Genomic DNA, 21625 nt, shown 5'->3' on the forward strand with positions numbered 1-21625 from the left:
CTTTGTTGGTGTACACTGAGTTTCCCACTACAAATGAAGCTCTTTCCACACTCCAAAAAAATTAATATGGTTTCTCCCCTGTATGAGTTCGTTGATGTACAGTAAGCTTTCCACTTTCACAAAAACTCTTTCCACACTCCAAACATTTAAATGGTTTCTCCCATGTGTGAGTTCGTTTATGTTTTGTAAGAGCTCCACTCTCAATGAAACACTTCCCACAATCCATACATTTAAATGGTTTCTCCCCTGTGTGAGTTCGTTGATGTCTTGTAAGAGCTCCACTCTCAATGAAACACTTCCCACACTCCATACATTCAAATGGTTTCTCCCCTGTATGAGTTTTTTTATGTCTTGTAAGTTTTCCACGTTCAATAAAACCCTTCCCACAATCCATACATTTAAATGGTTTCTCCCCAGTGTGACTTTGTTGGTGTACATTGAGTTTCCCACTACAAATGAAGCTCTTTCCACACTCAAAACATCTATATGGTTTCTCACCCGTGTGAGTTCGTTGATGTACAGTAAGATTTCCACTTTCACGAAAACTCTTTCCACACTCCAAACATTTAAATGGTTTCTCACTCGTGTGAGTTCGTTGATGTACAGTAAGTTTTCCACTTTCACGAAAACTCTTTCCACACTCTATACATTTAAATGGCTTCTCACCCGTGTGAGTTCGTTCATGTACAGCAAGTAATCCATTGTGAGTGAAGCTCTGCCCACACTCCATACATTTAAAGGGTTTCTCCCCTGTGTGAATTCGTAGATGTATAGTAAGTTGTGAACACCGACTGAAGCTCTTTCCACACTCCATACATTTAAATGGTTTCTCACCTGTGTGAGTTCGTTGATGTACAGTAAGTTTTCCATTTTCACTGAAGCTCTTTCCGCACTCCATACATTTAAAAGGTTTCTCCCCTGTGTGAGTTCGTAGGTGTATAGTAAGGTGTGAACATTGTCTGAAGCTCTTTCCACACTTCAAACATTTATATGGTTTCTCCCCTGTATGAGTTCGTTTATGTTTTGTAAGAGCTCCACTCTCAATGAAACACTTCCCACAATCCATACATTTAAATTGTTTCTCCCCTGTGTGAGTTCGTTGATGTCTTCTAAGAGCTCTACTCTCAATGAAACACTTCCCACAATCCATACATTCAAATGGTTTCTCACCTGTGGGAGTTCGTTGATGAATAGAAAGTATTCCATTGTGACTGAAGCTCTGTCCACACTCCATACATTTAAAGGGTTTCTCCCCTGTGTGAATTCGTTGATGTAGTGTCAGATTTGAAGCTTCACTGAAACCCTTCCCACAATGCTTACATTTAAATGGTTTCTTCCCGGTGTGACTTTGTTTGTGCGCAGTGAGTTTCCCATTGCAAATGAAGCTCTTTCCACACTCCAAGCATTTATATGGTTTCTCCCCTGTATGAGTTTGTTGATGTACAAGAAGAGTTGCACTCTCAATGAAACCTTTCCCACACTCAATACATTTAAATGTTTTCTCTCCTGTATGAGTTTGTTGATGTTTTGTCAGAGCTGCACTCTCAATGAAACCCTTCCCACACTCCATACATTTAAATGGTTTATCCCCTGTGTGAGTCCGTTGATGTATAATAAGGTGTGAACACCGCCTGAAGCTCTTTCCACACTCCATACATCTAAATGGTTTCTCCCCTGTGTGAATTTGTTGATGTAGAGTAAGCTTTCCTCTTTCACTGACGCTCTTTCCACACTCCTTGCATTTACAGAGTTTCTCTCCTGTGTTAGTTTGTAGATGTGTTCTAAGGTGTTCACTCACACTGAAGTACTTTACAGATGGCCCATCAAAATTCTGATTGCCTTCTCCATCACCTGGTTCAAAGTGGGACAGAAAGAGAATATTGTTAGGTATTCAAGGGACAAGAGAACTTAGTATCCTGTTCAAGAACACTTAGTATCCAGTTATACCTTCAACTCCCATGTAACCCTGAGCACCAAAAGAAACTTTCTATGCTGAGGTGAGGCCCTCCAGATGTGGTTGGACTCTAAGTACCATCAACCCAAGCAAAGATGGCCAATGATCAGGGATGATGGGTGTTGTAGTGCAGCAACATCTGGAGAGACACACTTTTCCCATCTTCCCCCTCATGTGAAATTGCTATGCCTCTGTATTCAGATTTCTCCTTCCTCCTTGATCTGTAATATCTCACTGATACATTCCAACCAACTGTTGTTGCTGTTGTTGTTTAGTCGTTTAGTCATGGACCAGAGCACGCCAGGCACTCCTCCAACCAACTGTACACGTTTTTATCCAAAAGGGCTCTAATTATATTCCTACACACTGAAATGAGACATACAAAATTACAATCTCACAGCAAAGTGGAAGTATGTACCTCTCAATTGGTCCAGGACAACATCCCTGTATGTTTCTGTTCCAAGCGACGAGATGAGTTCAGACTTGAGTGTCAGAGACTCTGCTATGCAGAAAAAGTAAAACAGAAGTGCTGTTTATGTCATATGTGACTGTAAAAATATTCAAAAGTATTAATCTTGTGATGTAAAGAGCAAATTATCTGGTGGCCCATTAAAAGCTAATAAATGACATGGCCCAGGAAGCCTCATGGCACCATTATTACCCAATGAATCCTCTTTGTATATTATACACAGGGTTGTTGTTTTTTGCGAATTCATACCATAGTAGCTCATGCCACCATTATTAACCTGTGAGTCTCTCTGTAGATTTTACATGGGTTTTAGGGGGAAATTCATACCACAATATAAGTTTATGAAGCGTTACCGACTGACAAAAGTACAGAGTTGTTATAAACTACAATCTTCAACATCAACTTCGCTGGACTGGTCATGTTGTTCGGATGCCTGATTATCGTCTTCCAAAGCAACTACTCTATTCCCAACTTAAGAATGGAAACAGAAATAGTGGTGGACAATAAAAGAGATTTAAAGACGCTTTCAAGGCAAATACAGTAAATAAAAATGAAGGATAAGCACAGAAAATTTGGCTCCAAAATTTGGCCTTTACCAAAGGTGTCATGGACTTTGAAGAAGCACAAACTCAGGACAAAAGGGAGAAGCAAGTTAAGAGGAAAGCACATTGGGGAAAACCTCACTGTGATTAACTCCCGCCTAGAAATCTATGTTTCCAATGTAGATTACGGATACACCGTTAAGACCGTGTTCATGGAAGACAATCTTTCTTGGCTATGAGGATTCGCCAAAGAAGACACAGCATGAATAAATGGCTCAAACAGCAGATTCCCACCTCCAACGTCTAACAGCCAAGAGGAATAAAAATGTCCCCTTACCTAGAGAGGCCACCATCTCATAATTCTCCTCCATGACTTCCTTGTGCAGAGCTCTTTGGCTTGGATCCAGCAGAGCCCACTCCTCCTCTGTGAAAAACACAGCCACATCCTCAAAGGTCAAGAGGGCCTGGAAGAAGAAGAAGAAGAAGACAGAGCTTCTCTTAGATCCGCATCATCCCCACTCAACACAGAGGGAGGCTGGGTTGTCCCATCTGTGCCTCTTCCCTCCTCCCTGCTCCCATTGCTCTTTCCCTACCTGAGGAAGCTGCCTGGCTCCTCTTTGCACTCCACCTCTAAGAAGAGACCGTTCAGAGGGGGTCTCAGAGGCCATTGCATTGCCAGTTGATAGGACGGAGGAGCAGGAGGCGTAAACTGGGCCACTTCTGGGACTTTCTCAGCTGTTGCAATGTACTTAAATGCAGAGAGCAGCTCTTTAAGGAGAACAATGGAGAAGATATTATAATAATATTATTATTAATATTGAAGATGTCTCAGACGGATTTATTTAGGGTGGGAGACATTTAAAGAGACAGCATATCTTTTACATATTACAAATACCAGTACTCTGGATACGTAATCTTCGGGTTGCGACAGCGGCAAATCTGGAAGTATTTCCCCGGTTTTCGCCCCTCGCACATGAGCAGAAGTGCTTTATCGCGCCGCACACGTGCGCAGAAGAGGTGCCTCTGGTTACGGATTTTTTGGGGTGCGCACGGACCCCTGGAATGAATTAAAACTGTAACCAGAGGGTCCACTGTACTCATAAATTCTAATTACAAAGGCAGGGAACTGAAAGGATGTAATCCTTTCTACAGGAACTTTATAATACTATAAGCTGCCTCAGTCTTTAGGGGACATTCAGCTTCGGTTTATAAAGTTCTAGGATCAAATCCAAAACTCTTAACGAAGCTTCGCAAAAAGCATTACGGTCAGTACCTCTGCAGACCTCGCTTTTCCCTTCCTCCAAACAGGCATCCAGGAAATCAGTTTTTGACCTTTTGATATATTTAAAATAAAGAAAATAAGGGAAACTCCTTTATTTGTCGTTGGAAGAAAGTCACATCTGTAGGGCACCAGGGTGCAGAAGCTCCATCCAAGTGGAGCAGATGGAAATATTTAGAGCACTCTATGCGCTAACATGGATTGTAGTTTAGGGGACAGAGATGAAGTTCTGTAGCTTATTTCCCCCTAGTCATTCATCTTAGGAACCTGTGTGTGTGTTTGTGTGTGTACCCTTTTATCTTCCCTACACTGTGAGGAAGGACAGGATGAGAAATAATCAGGGGGTCCAAACTTCCCACAGGGCATCTCTCCTGAGCATGGAGATATGAGACTGGGTCTCCCTGGTGTAAGCTCAGCACCCAAACTGCAGGGTGGGGAACCTCAGACCAAGGGGCTAGATTGGTCCTCAAGTCCTTTCTCTCTCTCTCTCTCTCTCTCAGGAATTTCCCCGGTGCCACACCCTCTTTCCAACGCTTCCCAGCTGCCTCCTGGGGGGCTTTCATGTGGCTGGAAAATATCCCTGGAAGGCAGGCAGCTCCTGGACAAAAAGTCAGCTGCATAGCTCCACCAACTCTGTCCTCTGGCCCTGCCCATTAATGGAAAGTGGCCCCTGTAAGGCTGCTCAGGAGCGAATGTGGCCCTCAGGCTGGATAATGGTATCCACCCCTGACCCAAACATTAAACTGGCTGTCATCCTCGCCCACTTTGCAGGGTTTGTTTGTGAGCATTGCCCAGGTGGTGGGCTTTAGATCACCTATAGAAGGGATGTCCAACAGGTCGATTGTGATTGGCTACTCAATCCCCTGGAGGTTCTGGTCGATCGTGGGCTCTTTTTCATTTGCAGTGGCATAAGAGCATCCAGTCCTGCCCCCTCGTCCCGTCCTCCCTTTGCACATGACCACTTGAACGGAAGACGGAGTTTTCGCTCAGCGTCAGATTTTTTCCTTAGTGATCTTTTGGTGAGCAAATTTTCCCCTTTTCCCTTTACGAAATGTCAGCATTTTTGTTGTTGTTGTTCAGTCGTGTCCAACTCTTCATGACCCCAGGGACCACAGCGTGCCAGGCATGTCTATCATTCACTGCCTCCCACACTTTGGCCAAACTCATGCTAGTTGCTTCGAGAAAAATGAAAGGCACAAATACAGGATGGGTGACACCTGGCTTGAGAACAGTACATGTGAAAAGGATCTAGGAGTCTTGGTAGACCATAAACTTGACATGAGTCAACAGTGTGATGCAGCAGCTAAAAAAGCCAATGCAATTCTGGGCAGCATCAATAGCAGTATAATAGCATCTAGATCAAGGGAAGTAATAGTACCACTGTATTCCGCTCTGGTCAGACCTCACCTGGAATACTGTGTCCAGTTTTGGGCACCACAGTTCAAGAAGGATACTGACAAGCTGGAACATGTCCAGAGGAGGGCAACCAAAATGGTCAAAGGCCTGGAGACGATGCCTTATGAGGAACGGCTTAGGGAGCTGGGTATGTTTAGCCTGGAGAAGAGAAGGTTAAGGGGTGATATGATAGCCATGTTCAAATATAGAAAAGGATGTCATATAGAGGAGGGAGAAAGGTTGTTTTCTGCTGCTCCAGAGAAGCGGACACGGAGCAATGGATTCAAACTACAAGAAAGAAGATTCCACCTAAACATTAGGAAGAACTTCCTGACAGTAAGAGCTGTTAGACAGTGGAAATTGCTGCCAAGGAGTGTGGTGGAGTCTCCTTCTTTGGAGGTCTTTAAGCAGAGGCTTGACAGCCATCTGTCAGGAATGCTTTGATGGTGTTTCCTGCTTGGCAGGGGGTTGGACTGGATGGCCCTTGTGGTCTCTTCCAACTCTATGATTCTATGAGAACACTGTCCAACCATCTCATACTCTGTCATCCCCTTCTCCTTGTGCCCTCCATCTTTCTGAGCATCAGGGTTTTTTTTTCTAGGGAGTCTTCTCTTCTCATGAGGTGGCCAAAGTACTGGAGCCTCAACTTCAGGATCTGTCCTTCCAGTGAGCACTCAGGGCTGATTTCTTTAAGGATGGATAAGTTTGATCTTTTTGCAGTCCATGGGAATCTCAAGAGTCTCCTCCAGCACCATAAAGTCAACATTTTACTCTCCTCAAAAGAGCTCAACCACTTAAGACGTGAATTGCGCAAAAACGGGACTTCCTCCAGTTTTGGGTCACAAAAGCAGCACAGCAAACCCCCCCCCAACTGCCCCCGTATGGGAAACCGAACCAGACTCTTTCCTTTGTCCCAAAGCAACCTCAGCCTAGGATTTCTGAAAGGGGAGCTGGGAGGGCCTCCCCCTTCCTTCTCACATCAGCCTCTTTCTTACTCAGGAAGCTCCGGAGGCCAATATCCCTGGACACTGTCCAGGGGCTTCAGCAGCTGATTTCGGAAGGGGGGCAGATCAGGGTCCTGGAGGAGCTCTGCCCTCCCCTCCCGCCCAGACCGGCTGCCTGCACAGGAGGCAGAGCCTGGGGGGAGCGGTGGGGGGGGGGGTCAGGAGGGGCCAGCAATGAGAAGGGAGATGGAAGCTGTTAAACAGTGAGGAGCATCACTAGGTGGAATGGGGCTGCCACCCGTTTGAAGAGAATAGGACTGACTTCTGCGTCAACATGCACAGGGTGGGGCTGCAAATACCTTTGTAGTTAGGTTGCACTGGGGGGGGGACCCTTTTCTGGTTCATCTCAAATGTCTTCGCCCCCTCCCCATGCCCCTACCATATGGGAGCCAGGCTTGATCTCTGCGCGTCAAAAAGGATCTTACATTGCATACCCTGTTGGGGGGGGGAGGACCCCACTTTGCAACAGGATGGCCTGCATCTAGCCCCCCCCCTATTCCCACAGTTAAAAGGACGGAGCCCCATCCTGCTTTCCATCCCCCCCCCCAAATCCTCCCGCCTCCTTTCCCAGCCGCCCTGTTTGTAGATTCAGGGAGAGGGGAAGCAAATCCTTTTCCCACCCCGCACCCCAAATAACCCCCCAATATACGGCACCTCTTTCTCCTCTTCTCCAAGTCCGCTTCTCTTCCGGGAATGGGGATGGAGACCCCTCCCCTCCAAATAATCTCCCCCCCCCCCAAAAAAAACCAAACTTCCTGCCTTTCTAGGAAGCGGAGCTCATTGACCCAGAGGGAGGGGGAGAGGGAGGAGATCCGCCCCCCCCCTCCCTGCAAACAGAAATGCTCTTCCTAGCCTGCAAGCTTTATATTCCCGTTTATTTAGGGAGAAATTCATGGGTTCAATTACCTGCAGCGGCAGCGAAAGACGACACCCCCACCCCCTATATTTCTAAAAGGCCTCCTCCTGGGAAGGGGTTTAGAGTAGTAACTTAAGACAATCCTAAAGGTGGTCAAGTGTCATTTCAATGCTTGCCTTTTGTAAAAAGCTGGAGCTGATGCAGAAAGGTAGGCTTTGTTATGGGGGGGGGGGTGCAGCTCAGTGGTAGAGCAGTTGCTTTGCATGCAGAAGGTTTTGGATTCCTATTTTCACGTTTGGTGGTCCAAGTCTTCTTGGGGAAAGTTTTTTTTTTTTTAATCAGACCTCCAATAAACAATCTATCCGTCCGAATTTGGCATTTGCCTTAATATAACAATATTTGACCCCATATTCTAGGCTTCAATCGAAAGTATTAATTTCCTTTCTGTTCACAGCAGCTAGACTGCAGTTATTGCCCAACGATGGGAGGAAACCTCTAAAATAACATTACTAGAGTGTTAGTTACAGGTAGGTAGCCGTGTTGGTCTGCCAGAGTCAAAACAAACAAACAAAAAATCCTTCCAGTAGCACCTTAGAGACCAACTAGGTTTGTTCTTGGTATGAGCTTTCGTGTGCGTGCACACTTCTTCAGTGTGGTTGGAGCGATCATTCTGTGGTATTATGGCAGTTATTTATACCCTGCCCATCTGGCTGGGTTTCCCAAGTCACTCTGGGCAGCTCCCAACAGAATATTAAAAAGACAATTAAAAAATCAAACATTTAAAAAAATTCCCTAAACAGGGCTGCCTTCAGATGTCTTCTAAAAGTCAGATAGTTGTTTATTTCCTTGACATCTGATGAGAAGGCATCCTACAAGTCAGGCGCCACCACCGAGAAGGTCCTCTTCCAATGAGGGAAATGCCAGAAGGCCCTTGGAGCTGGACCTCAGTGTCTGAGCTGAATGATGGGAGTAGCAACGCTCCTTCAGATATACTGGACTGAGGCCGTTTAGGACTTTAAAGGTCAGCACCAACACTTTGAATTGTGCTGCATAATGGGAGCCAATGTAGGTCTTACAGGGCTGGTGTTATATGGTCTCTCTGGCTACTCTCAGCAGGCATATCAGATGGAACTGGTAGACACCTGCCCTGGACACACAATTGACCTGTGCTTCCATGGACAGCTGTGAGTGCAAAATGACTCCTAGGCTGCACACCTAGTCCTTCAGGGGCATAGTTACCTCATTCAGGATCAAGGTATATTGATCATAGCAGCGATCAATCCAGCAGGCACGGGAACAGTTCTAATGAGTTCAATTAGTCTTTATTTACAAACGTAATTGCAGAGCGGTTCTCACATACAACCATTCCACCTCAAAGATGTCCTAATCTGAATCCTCACGACTCCGCCCCAACAAGATCGGCACCAACAACCCTTACGCCTGCATTTGTGTTTCCATTGTTCCTCAGGCTGATAGGGTTAATTGGCTCTGCTTCAGCCCTTCCCTTCCCACTGATACCAGAGTTCCAGGTCCAGAAGGGAAGGGGGGGTTGAAGCTGTGGGGTGTCAGCTAGGAAAGTTGAGTCTTCTGCCTCATCTGCACGCTCACTCTCCAACGTTGCCTTGTCTACTGGGTCCTGGGGAGCCAGGTTCCTTACACAGGAAGTCCTCCACACGTGCCCACCCTGTCCCACAAAAACAGTACTTCCATCTTGTCAAGATCCAACCTCAATATGTTAGCCGCCATCCATCCTGCAACCGCCTCCAGACACACAGGAACTTTACCACCTTCACTTGTTCTGATTTAAAGGAGAGGAAGAGCTGGTTATCATCCGGTGTCAGGAACATGGCCCCCCAAGATCGCAAGGCAAGAGTTCAAACTCAGAAATCAACTAAATAAACAAGGGTCAGACTCTTTCGGGACATGGCCCAGGAGGAAAGAGTGGAACCACTGTATAACAGTGCCCCGAGCTCCTCTAGACAGTCCAGAAGGATGTCATGGTTGATGGCATCAAAGGCTGCTGAGAGATCCAGAACGAGGAATGAGGAAATTGCTTTCACCTTTGTGCCTAGCCCACCAGAGACCATTGACCAGTGCGACCTACACAGTTTCAGTCCCATGATGAGGCCTGAATTGGAAGGGATCCAAATGGTCCACATCCTCCAGGCATGCCTGGAGTTGTTCAGCAACCACCCACTCAATCACCTTGCCCAAGAATGGAAGATTTGAGACTGGGCAATAGTTGGCCATATTGGCCAGGTCCAAAGATGTTTTTTTAAGAAGCGGTTTAATAAACGCCTCTTTCAGCGGGTCTGGAAAGGCTCCCTCACAGGGGGAAGCATTCACCACCTCGCAGAGCCCATCACCCAGCCATTCCCAGTTCACTTTAATGAGCCAGAATGGGCAAGGTTCAAGGAGACAGGTGTCCAAGCAGCCTGTCCACATCCTCGGAGGTGCATCATTGGAACTGATCCCACACAACTTGACTAGATAGACTCTAGCACCCTCCTGCCCAGGCCCTGATCCCATGGTGGAGTCTACCTCTTTCCAAATCTGAGTGACTTTTATCTGCAAAAAACTTTGCAAAATCATTGAGGTCCTTACCAGGCCACGATGGCGCAGGTGGTTCTGTTAAATTGCAAAACACCTGAGTCTCCTGCTGCTGTTGTCTGCAGATGCAGTAGAGGTGGTTATGAAGGTCCTCTTCACCGTCACTATAGCCTCTTGGTAGGCTCAACATTGAGCTCTAAACCATGTCCAGTCCACAGAGATTCCTCTCTCCACAGGGAAATGACTCTCCTGAAACCACTGGCAATGCCCGCATTTCCTTGTGCCACCTTCCCTCCCCATGTTGGTTGTTCCCCTCAGAACCTCTTTATTCCGGCGGCCACCAGGGATTTCATCCACCTAGTTGTTAAGGTAGCCATGAATGAGAAGGTATTGTAAAACAATGAATTTATAAAATATAAACAACACAGGACATAAGACGATGGTTTCAGTCATTTTGTGTTTTCATTGTTCCTTTATTGCAATTATAAAAATGGGCTTTATGCTGTTGTTCTTATAACAGGGAATTGGACTAGAAGACCCTTGGAGACAACTCTACAGTTCTAGGATTCTATAACTAATCCTGCTTCTTAAACACCACTTTCGTGTTCCACTTTTCACAACTCTCCATTCCCAACTCTCTCTGCCAAAGACCAAATATCAGCTGAGTCTCAGCACATGTTCACTCCAGGGTCATATTCTGCATATTCCTAACAGTACATTGTATCTTTCATTATTCTTACTATTATGATGCGTTACCTTCATTGCCTTAATATGTATATGTACAACTTTCCATACAAACACCAGAACATCAAATACACTCCATGTATTTACAATTTGTTTTTCCCTATATGTTTGCTGACATGAGGAACAAAGTGAACTTTGTGGGGAAAACTTGGCACACTCCATACAACTAAATGGGTTCTACCCTGTGAGAGTCGGTAGGTGTTTATTTAGAACTCCGTTATAAGTGAAACACTTTCCACACTCCTTCCATCTAAACAGCTGCTTCTCTGTGAGACCGTTGATGTTTTCTAAGAGTTCCATTCTCACTGAAGCACTTTCCACACTCCAAACATTTAAATGGCTTCTCTCCTGTGTGAGTTCGTTGGTGTCTTGTAAGAGCTCCACTCTCACTGAAGCACTTCCCACAATCCATACATTTAAATGGTTTCTCCCCAGTGTGACTTTGTTGGTGTACACCGAGTTTCCCACTACAAATGAAACTCTTTCCACACTCCAAACATTTATATGGTTTGTCCCCTGTATGAGTTCGTTGATGTAGAGTAAGGCTTCCACTCTCACTGAAGCACTTTCCACAAACCATACACTTATATGGTTTCTCCCCTGTGTGAGTTCGTAGATGTACAGTAAGTATTCCATTGTGACTGAAGCTCTGCCCACACTCTATACATTTAAAAGGTTTCTCCCCTGTGTGAGTTCGGAGATGTATAGTCAATTTCGAAGCTTCACTGAAGCACTTTCCACACTCGATACATTTATATGGTTTGACCCCTGTATGAATTCGTTGATGTCTTGTAAGTTTTCCACGACAACTGAAGCTCTTTCCACACTCCATACATTTATACGGTTTCTCCCCTGTATGAGTTCGGTGATGTACAGTAAGAATTCCTTTCCGACTGAAGCTCTTTCCACACTCCATACATTTAAATGGTTTCTCACCTGTGTGAGTTCGGAGATGTATGGTAAGTTGTGGACCTTCAGTGAAGCTTTTTCCACACTCAATACATTTATATGGTTTCTCTCCTGCATGAGTTCGTTGATGTACAGTAAGAATTCCATTCCGATTGAAGCTCTTGCCACACACCGTACACCTGAATGGTTTCTCCCCTGTGTGAATTCGTTGATGTACAGTAAGCTTTCCCCTATCCCTGAAGCTCTTTCCGCACTCCATACATTTAAATGGTTTCTCACCTGTGTGAGTTCGTAGATGTATATAAAGGTGTTCAGTCACATTGAAGCACTTTCCACACTCTAAGCACTTATATGGTTTCTCACCTGTGTGAATTCTTAGATGCACGCTCAGTTTTGAACCTTCACTGAAGCTCTTTCCACACTCCACACATTTAAATGGCTTCTCCCCTGTATGAGTTCGCTGGTGTACAGTAAGGCTTCCACTTTGACTAAAGTTCTTTCCACATACCATGCATCTAAATGGTTTCTCTGCTGTGTGAATTCGTTGATGTCTTGTAAGTTTTCCACTTGCACTGAAGCTCTTGCCACACTCAATACATTTAAATGGTTTTTCCCCTGTATGGGTTCGTTGATGTATAGTAAGGTGGGAACACTGACTAAAGCTCTTGCCACACTCCTTACATTTAAATGGTTTCTCCCCTGTGTGAGTTCGTAGATGGATAGTCAGCTGGGAACTTTCACTGAAGCTCTTTCCACATGCCATACATTTAAATGGTTTCTCCCCCGTGTGTGTTTGTTGATGTTTTGTAAGTGCTCCACTATCACTGAAACACTTTCCACAAACCATACATTTAAATGGTTTCTCTCCTGTGTGAATTTGTTGATGTCTTGTAAGTTTTCCGCTTTCACTGAAGCTCTTCCCACATTCCACACATTTATATGGTTTCTCCCCCGTGTGTGAACGTTGGTGTACACTAAGGCTTCCACTACAAATGAAACACTTTCCACACTCGATACATTTAAATGGTTTCTCACCTGTGTGAATTCGTTGATGTCTTGTAAGTGCTCCAGTTTCACTGAAGTTCTTTCCACACTCCAAACATTTATATGGTTTCTCCCCTGTGTGAGTTCGTTGATGTTTTGTACATGCTCCACTGTCACTGAAACTCTTTCCACACTCCATACATTTAAATGGTTTTTCCCCTGTATGAGTTCGTTGGTGTATAGGGAGTTTTCCACTACAACTGAAGCTCTTTCCACATTCCATACATTTATATGGTTTCTCCCCTGTGTGAATTCGTTGATGTACAGTAAGAATTCCATTCCGACTGAAGCTCTTTCCACACTCCATACATGTAAAGGGTTTCTTCGCTGTGTGAGTTTGTAGATTTGTGATAAGATGCTCACTCACACTGAAGCACTTCACAGATAGCCCTTCAGAATTCTGACTCCCGTCTCCATCGTCTGCTTGAGAGTAGGGGAGAATAAAATCTTGTTAGGATTTCAAGGAAGAGAACAAGAGAACTTAACACACAGTAAGACCAATCACCACCTTCTCTTTACACAACTGACCAGATTTTCAGGAAAGGAAATAATTCCTAACAATAGTTTCATAAACTGTTAGTATCTAGTACAACCTTCAGCTCCCAAGTAACTCTGAGCACAAAGGAACCTTCCATGCAGAGGTAGTAGCCAGATATGGTTAAACTCAAAGTACCATCAGCCCAAGCAGGCATGTCCAATGGCCAGTGGTGATAGGAGTTTCACCACTGCAAATGCAAATATGCATATGCAGTCCATTTTCTCCTTCCTCCATGATCTATACATTCCCTAACCTTGCACTATTTTCTTCCTGAAGCTGCTCTGTTGTGTTTCACTGTCAGAACCACCCACCATTTCAGTAGCTGTCATTTAGTTCTCAACTGATCTTCTCCCTCCGCCTTTGGAAATATTTATCTGAATCCAAGTGGCTGGGAATCATGAATGGGGAGAGAGCTTTGGTACTCAGGCCCTGTTGATGGGATTCTCCCTGGTTGGTCCTGTGTGAGAAGAGGATGCTGGACAAGATGGTCCCTCATTCTGATCCAGCAAGGCTCTTTTTATATTCACTGAAATGAAGCAAACAAACCTGTAGTGTCACAGCAAAGTGGAAGCACCTACCTCTCCATTTGTCCAGGACAACATCTCTGTATTTTTCTGTCTCGAGCAAGGAGATGAGCTCGGACTTGGGTATCAGAATCTCTCCTGTGTGGAATAAGTAAAAGAGACCTGCTATTTATGTCATAAGGGACCCAGGTGGCGCAGTGGGTTAAACCAAAGAGTCTAGGGCTTGCTGATCAGAAGGTTGGCAGTTTGAATCCCTGCAACGGGGTGAGCTCCCATTGCTCGGTCCCAGCTCCTGCCCACCTAGCAGTTCGAAAGCACGTCAAAGTGCAAATAGATAAATAAGGACCGCTCCAGCAGGAAGGTAAACGGCGTTTCTGTGCACTGCTCTGGTTCGCCAGAAGCGGCTTTGTCATGCTGGCCACATGACACAGAAGCTGTCTGCGGACCAACGCCGGCTCCCTCGGCCTATAGAGCGAGATGAGCGCCGCAACCCCAGAGTCAGACACGACTGGACCTAATGGTCAGGGGTCCCTTTACCTTAATTTATGTCATATGGAAAAATATTCAAAAAATAATCATCTTCTGGAGCAAAGAGAAGAAAATATCTGGTGGCCCATTAAAGGCTAATAAACATATTGTGGCCTAAACTTCTATGGGCTGCAGTCTGATGATGTGCACTGTGGACCAGGAAAACTCAAGACACCAGATCCTGCCCTACCTTCAATTTCCTCCTGCTGCTGCCTATTTATTCAATGTATATGTTACTTTTGGGAGTATGAGAACTCAACACAACTTATAATATTTTAGTCCAAAAACAAAACAAAAAACATACATAAAAACCAGCATTTAAAATACACATTTGGGGGGAGGACCCTGCTGGCCATGGAGTAAGCAGCAGAAACTGAGAGCTCCCAGAGAAAATATTTTAAAAGATGGATTTCTTACTCTGAAGAACAAGTATTATGAAGCAAAGAATACAGGTTAGTCCTTAAGAAACTTTTCAAGCAGGAATATAATCTGGAGTAGTGAAATAATAAACACTACTGCAGTGGTACCTCTTGTTTTCGAACGTAATCCGTTATGGAAGACCATTTGAGTTCTGGAGCCAGAAACCCAGCAGCTGACAGCTAGGCCTCAGGATCTTGCACTCAGTGGAAGCCGCACGGCATGTTTGACTTTTGAGGCGTGTTCAAAAACCAAAGCATTAACTTCTGGGTTTAAGGCATTCGAAAACCAAAATGTTAAGTCAACGGAGACGTTTGAAAACCGAGGTACCACATGGATAATGAAATAAGGATTTTAACCTTAAACATTAAAGGGCTGGGGTCAATTAGGAAAAAGAGGATAGAAACATTACTGAATAAAGATAAAGCAGATATAATATTTTTTTACAGGAAACTCATCAGATGAAAGAATTATGATGGCTAGGAAGTGGAAGGGTCAAGCATAATATAAAATGGAAGAATGGTATAGAGAGGTGTAGGATACAGCTATTAATGATAAATTAACATGTGCCATTAAGGTAAGATGAGGAATATGCAGGAAGAATGATTCTGAGGAGATATGGAGGGTGTGTGTAGAATTTGCAGTGTTAAAATGGAAAGGGGTCAAACTTGGATAATTACAATGGAATGGTCTCGGTGGTGGGGTGCACATTTTTATTCTTATTTATTTATGATTATTACTTTGTCAAAATAAAATGAAAAATAAATAAAAATATAAAACACATTTTTTAGCTTCCCCACTGTGCACCTTCCCACAGCTTTCTTGCCCCGGGGCTCCCTGTCCATGAGTTTCTCTACCTGGAGCCAACAAGCAAGGCCAATTCACATGACACTGTTGGGATGGAGTAGTTCTAAGACAGGTAATAATAATAATAATAATAATAATAATAATAATAATAATAATAATAATTTATTTATAACCCGCCCTTCCCCGCCAAACCGGGCTCAGGGCGGCTAACACCAATAAAATCACAAGAAAAACATAAAACAATTCATTAAATTGTTCATTAAATAAGGTAGAGGTATAGAGCCTCTCCGTTTTGTGAACATTTTTGGAGTTTTTTATTTTGCTACCGTAGCGGATCCAACCACTTATCACCAATTAATAGTGCGGCGGACTCACCCCGTTAACTGCCCCCCATTAAATATTGCGCACATACCTCACTGCATGCCAATTACACCGAGTTTTACCATTTACCATGGGTTATCGTGGGGGAGGGGGGCTTTTCTGAGGGAAAGCTTAGTGATTAGAGTCTCAGGCAGGAGTTGATCCAACAGACAGGAAAAGTTTCACTAAATAAAAAAAAGAGGTTGTGGAACCAAGTGGGTCAGGAGATGTGTTCTTTCGAGTAGAACTTATTACTAAAACTAGACGTAAAGATGTCACAAGCTTAAACACAATACTATAGGCACAGCTCTTCTTAAACTTCAGTTGCTAAAGAAATCAGTTGGTACACTTCAGGCAGGTGTTCTGGTTTCCAAAATAGGTGGCAAAATGCTTGGCTCATTTTCTGTTACTTGGTTATGAGAGGTGGTTCGGTTAAATAATACAACACAGCTTCCTTCACTGATCCATGCCCTGGTCCATGAGCAAGGGGGCACTTTCCCTCTCTAAGCAACCCCACACCTGAGGTAATTCCAAAATGGTGTAACAGACCCAGGGGGTCCCCTCCCCCCTTGAAGAACTGCCCCCTCCTGACTGGAAGGAGACCCAGGGGGAGCCTGAATTCCCCCAGGATCTGCTTCTCCTGCCTCAGAGTCAGCCCTCCCAGGACAAGACCTTCCCCAGACCCTCCACTGGCTCTCCCTATCCAAGCTGTAAGGGTCTTTCCTCTTGCTTAGGACAGTCTCCTCAGGGTGGGTGTTCAACTCAAATCAGAACCAGTTCTGCCTCAGACAAATCCTATCCTCCTCCCTAACTCCCACCCACAAAAAAAAAAAAATCCCTCTCCATCTTCTCTCGAATCAAACTCTCTCCCTCAGAAATGGCTGCTTTTATTTTCCCTCCAAAAGTGTTGTTGGCCAATCAGAGAGAGGCTCCATCCCTCTGGTGGAATTTCTGAGGGACTGAATGGTCAGACTCTGGTCCGGCTCTGCCGTCCATCACAACTGCCTTTTTTTTTCATTTTCATTTTTGCTCGAGCGGCATTTTAGACATACAGTACGGACAAAAGGGCGTGTGATTATTCCAGCACCCGCCTCGGTGGTAATACCAACGTAGCTATCTCTCATTCATTCCATCTGCAAGCTCAAAATACCATAATTTTTGCTCCATAAGACGCACTTTTTCCCTCACAAGAAGTAAGGGGAAATGTCTGTGCGTCTTATGGAGCGAATGGTGGTCCCTGGAGCCGAATTGCCCAGGGGCCAAAAGAGGATCATGCTTTTTATTTTACAAAGAGAAAAGGGGGTGTTGAAAGGACCCCGCTCAGCAGCTGATCAGCAAGAGATCGGGAGAGAGATAAGAGTCCCGGCTCCCTCTGCCCCCCCCCCTTGCCCAGGCCTCCGTTGCTGAATGTGCCTGCAGAGGGAGGCTGTTTGTTTCCCCAGCCACATGTAACTGGCTGATTAGATTATCTTTCTGCAAACTGTAGAAAGGGCTCCTTAAGAATCTGCAGAAATGTGAGTTGAACCCCATAAAAATGGGGCTTTTCCTCTTGCTTTTCCCCCTTTGCAAAAAAAAGCTTTGCTTTCCCCCCCTTTGCAAAAAAAAAGCTTTGCTTTCCCCCCTTTGTTAAAAAGCTGCACAAATCTGAGCTGATCCTCAAAAAATCAGGGCTTTCCCCCTTTCCTCCTCTAAAAACTAGGTGTGTCTTATGTTCAGGAGCATCTTATGGAGCGGAAAAATACGGTAAACACAAATGCGAAACAGGAGGCATGGAAATGGATAAAAAAGGGGAGAACTAGACGTGCCAATCAGGGCTGGTGCAGCTTCCTCTCTGTCTCTCTGTCTGTCTGCCTCTGTCTCTCTCTCTCACACACACACACACACACACAAACACACAGCAATGACTGCAGACTGTAGCAGCTGCAGCTAGGCAGGGTGCACAAGCCACCCGATTTCTCTTCCCCTTCTCCCCTCTTCTCAGCGGGTCCCCCTCCATCGAGGAGTGTCCCTCACATCTACAGAATTTCCTCAAGCAGCAACCCTGCCTTTTCCTCAAGCAATTTCAAGGAGGACGGGGTGTGGGCAGTGTGTGTTTGTGTGCGTGCGCGCGGACGGGATTCATGACTCTCTTGAGCCAGCCCTGCAGGGAGGGTGTCTACCTGAAAAGGCGGCGGAGGCAGTTGCTGTGCCCCCTACCCTTTTTCAGCGGCTTTAGCGAGAGAGGTGGGGCCATCTGTTGTGGGTGCTTTAGGGAAGTGTTTTCATATCTTTACAATGTTTTCTCAGATATTCAATAAATGTACTCCAATCTGATTGAACCTTTTTGTCTCTTTGATTTCTAATTCTCCCTGTCATTTTTGCTAATTCTAGATATTCTAATAATTTTATTCTCCAATCCTCAATTGTTGGTAGATCAGCTGATTTCCATTTTTGTGCCAGTAAAATTCTGGCTGAAGTGGTGGCATATAAGAATAGTCTTTGATCTTTCCTGGCAATTTCATTCCCTATTAACCCCAACAAAAAAGCTTCTGGTACCTTTGGGAACGCATATTGTAACATCTTTTTTAACTCATTATATATTGACTCCCAATAACTTTTAACCTTCTCACAAACCCACCACATATGGTAGATTTTATTTTTAATATTCTGTTGGGAGCCGCAGGGTATGTATAAATAAATAAATAAATAAATAAATTATTGGGGTTTCCTACAATTCTACAAGATGGAGGGAGGGGAGAGGAGGGTGGCAGCTCTCCCGCAGCCCTGAAGAATAGAGAGTATCTCACTCACATGGGATTTGGGGGGAAGGAGAGGAGGAGGCAGCAGTTGTCACTACACGGCATGAATAAATGGCACCTCCAACGTCTAGCAGCCAAGAGGAATAAAAACGTGCCCTTACCTAAAGAGGCCACCATCTCATAATTCTCCTCCATGACTTCCTTGTGCAGAGCTCTTTGGCCAGGATCCAGCAGAGCCCACTCCTCCTCTGTGAAAAACACAGCCACCTCCTCAAAGGTCAAGAGGGCCTGGAAGAAGAAGAAGAAGAAGAAGAAGAAGAAGAAGAAGAAGAAGAAGAAGCAGCAGCAGCAGCTTCTCTAAGGTCCCCATCATCCCCACTCAACACAAAGGGAGGCTGGGTTGTCCCATCTGTGCCTCTTGCCTCCTTCCTGCTCCCGTTGCTCTTTCGCTACCTGAGGAAGCTGCCTGGCTCCTCTTTCCACTCCACCTCTAAGAAGAGACCGTTCAGAGGGTGTCTCAGAGGCCATTGCGCTGCCTGTAGGCGATTTGGTGGAGGCGTAAACTGGGCCACTTCTGGGACTCTCTCAGCTGTTGTCACGATGTACTTCAAGGCAGGAACAATAGAGAAAGGCAGTTTTATTTAGGTTGGCAGACATTTACACAGATGGCAGACCTTTGTCTGGGGAACAATATTAAGTAGTGCTGGACAACTTCTGGAATTGGCAAAACGTGCATCAAACTACACATTTTTTAACAATCCTTGCATTAATTGCACATGTCTCCAGACCTTTAATTCAAGGTCACCCAGGAGCTGCGTAGCAAAGTGTGGCTCTCCCTGGTCTAAGCCCAGCACCCTAACTGTGGGCTGGGGAACCTCAGTAGCAGGGGCCAAATCCAGCCCTCGAGGCCTCAGCAATCTCCCAGGCCACACCCCCTTTTAAATCACTGCCCTGGATCCTCCTATTGCATGGCTGGAAAGGACCCTTGGAATGAATGTAGCTACTGGACAAAGGTCAAATTTGCACCCATAGCTCCACCCACTCTGATCTCTGGCCGCACCCATCAATAGAATGTGACCCCTGGACGACTGTTCAGGAGGAAATGTGGCCCTCTGGCTGGAGAACACACCCACACTAGTTACAACAGCTATATTTTACTGAGACTGACCCACCTTACAGGGCTGTTGTGCTTTCATCCCCCCCCCCCCATTACTAGGCCCTCCTGAGGTGAGGGTGGCAGCAAGAGAGGAGAAAGACTCTCAGGACCCCTCCACTGGGCCAATCCTGAAAGAGAAGCCAGACTGTGCTCCCCCCTCGAATCCATTTCTGTCCCCAGAAATTCCAGTTGGGGAGGGGACTTTTAATTCCTCTTCAGTCTCTGCCCTGAGGCTATTTGAAGGTCCCCTAAGAATCTAATCAGTTTCAAATCCTGACACCCTCCTTTGCTGAGTAGGAGGGAAACGGATCAGGTGCTTTTCCAGGCTCCAGGAAATCCAAAATGAGCCTCTTCACCCTAGTTTTAGCCCACCTTGCAGGGTTCCTGTGTGAGCATTGCCCGGGTGGTTGGCTTTAGATCAGCTACAGTATTATAAGGCCCTCCTGGCAACCTGGATGGGGACGAGGCCAGGCAGGAGTGAGGCTGGCAGCACCAGCAGAGAAAGCCCCTCAGCACCTCTGCGCTGGGCCAATCCTGCAAGACAGGCCAGATCTCCCACCCCTGGGTGCTTTGAATCTCCTTCCGACAAACTCCCAAGAGGATATCTGGAGAAGCCTCTTTTTGGAAAGAAACAGCATCAAAGTCTGCGCAGGGGGGAGAGATTAATCTCCTTCCCCCTCTTTCCTTCAATTGCAGCTGGGGAGATGGCATTTCTTTAATTCCTCCAGTCTTTGCCTTGAAGCTTTTTAAAGGGCTCCTGAGACCTTGATCAGTTTCAAATCAAATCCTGCCATCCATGGGCCCATTTCCCTTGCCAAGCAGGAGGAAAACTCAAGAGGTGCTTTTTCAAGCATCAGGAAATCGAAAATGCGCTTCTTCCCTAAGGTTTTGGGGCACAAAAGCAGCACAGCAAACCCTCCCCAACTGCACCCCCCCTCCAACATGGGAAACCCAACAAGGGTCTTTCCTTTGTGCCAAAGCAACCTCAGCCTGCCGGACTAGGATTTCTGAAAGGGGAGCTGGGGGGGCCTCCCCCTTCCCAAGAAGCAAATCCTTGTTTCCTTTTGCTTCCTTCTCACAATAGCCTATTTCTTACCAAGGAAGCTCCGGAGGCCGATTTCCCTTGACATTGTCCATCTCTCACCCCCCCACCCAACTCGAAATCTCCTCCCTCTCTCCCAATCCAGAGGCGACTCTGTTCTCCAGCTGATTGCACTCCCGGATCTCTGCCCCATTGAGGCAGGGGCTTCAGCAGCAGATTTCAGAGGGGGGCAAATCAGGGTCCTGGAGGAGCTCAGCCCACCCCTCCCGTCCAAACCGGCTCCCTGATGCAGGAGGCCAAGAGGGGGGGGCTGTGTTCCAGGCTGAGTGTGAAGAAATACATAAGAATGGGTTAAGTGGCCGGGTCTAAGATGTGGGGGCTTCACCTGGCGACTTTCAGTGCACAGGTGCCAACTCCCTGGGCACCCACCCAATTCCCCATAAAAGGGCCAGGCACCCACAAATTTCGGTGCCAGGGCAATGCACGATGCATGGCACCCACAGCCCCGGGGACCCATGGTCGTGGGGTGAAACTGGCACAACTGGTTCAGTGTGGCATAGGGGGCGGGGGGGTCAGGTGGCATAGGGGGTGGGGGGGGAGAGCCCTTCTCTGGTTCCTTTCAGGCAGCAAATGTCTCCCCCTCCCCCACAAGGAGGCTGGTTGATCCAAGAGGATCCTGCAATGCAAACCTTGTTTGGAGAAGGGGGGCCCTCCACCCCACCCCCAACCCCCCACCCCTTGCATCCAACTGCAGATTGCCACTCCTGGT

At 46.0% G+C, this 21625-nt stretch overlaps 1 protein-coding gene and 1 pseudogene across 1 annotated transcript; both read right to left on the bottom strand.

The window, feature by feature from the left end:
• LOC117042194 overlaps positions 1-21625 on the bottom strand; it is a 51612-nt pseudogene that overhangs the window by 11074 nt on the left and 18913 nt on the right.
• On the bottom strand, positions 10493-19313 carry LOC117042201 (oocyte zinc finger protein XlCOF6-like). Its single transcript, XM_033141726.1, has 4 exons — positions 19112-19313; positions 18820-18946; positions 13863-13946; positions 10493-13169 (listed from the first exon to the last, which is right to left on the bottom strand). Exons 1-4 carry the CDS (start codon positions 19184-19186, stop codon positions 11044-11046), a joined length of 2412 nt encoding a protein of 803 aa, XP_032997617.1. The 5' UTR covers positions 19187-19313; the 3' UTR covers positions 10493-11043.

Source organism: Lacerta agilis, chromosome 2, assembly GCF_009819535.1.
Source record: "Lacerta agilis isolate rLacAgi1 chromosome 2, rLacAgi1.pri, whole genome shotgun sequence".
NCBI classification, from domain to species: Eukaryota; Metazoa; Chordata; class Lepidosauria; order Squamata; family Lacertidae; genus Lacerta; species Lacerta agilis.

Coding starts and splice junctions, on each gene's coding strand:
- LOC117042201 (XM_033141726.1), bottom strand. CDS start 19,186: ATGGCCTCTGAGACACCCTCTGAACGGTCTCTTCTTAGAGGTGGAGTG. Junction 13,947..18,819: donor TGAGATGGTGGCCTCTTTAG/GTAAGGGCACGT, acceptor TATTCCACACAG/GAGAGATTCTGATACCCAAG. Junction 13,170..13,862: donor TGTCCTGGACAAATGGAGAG/GTAGGTGCTTCC, acceptor CCTACTCTCAAG/CAGACGATGGAGACGGGAGT.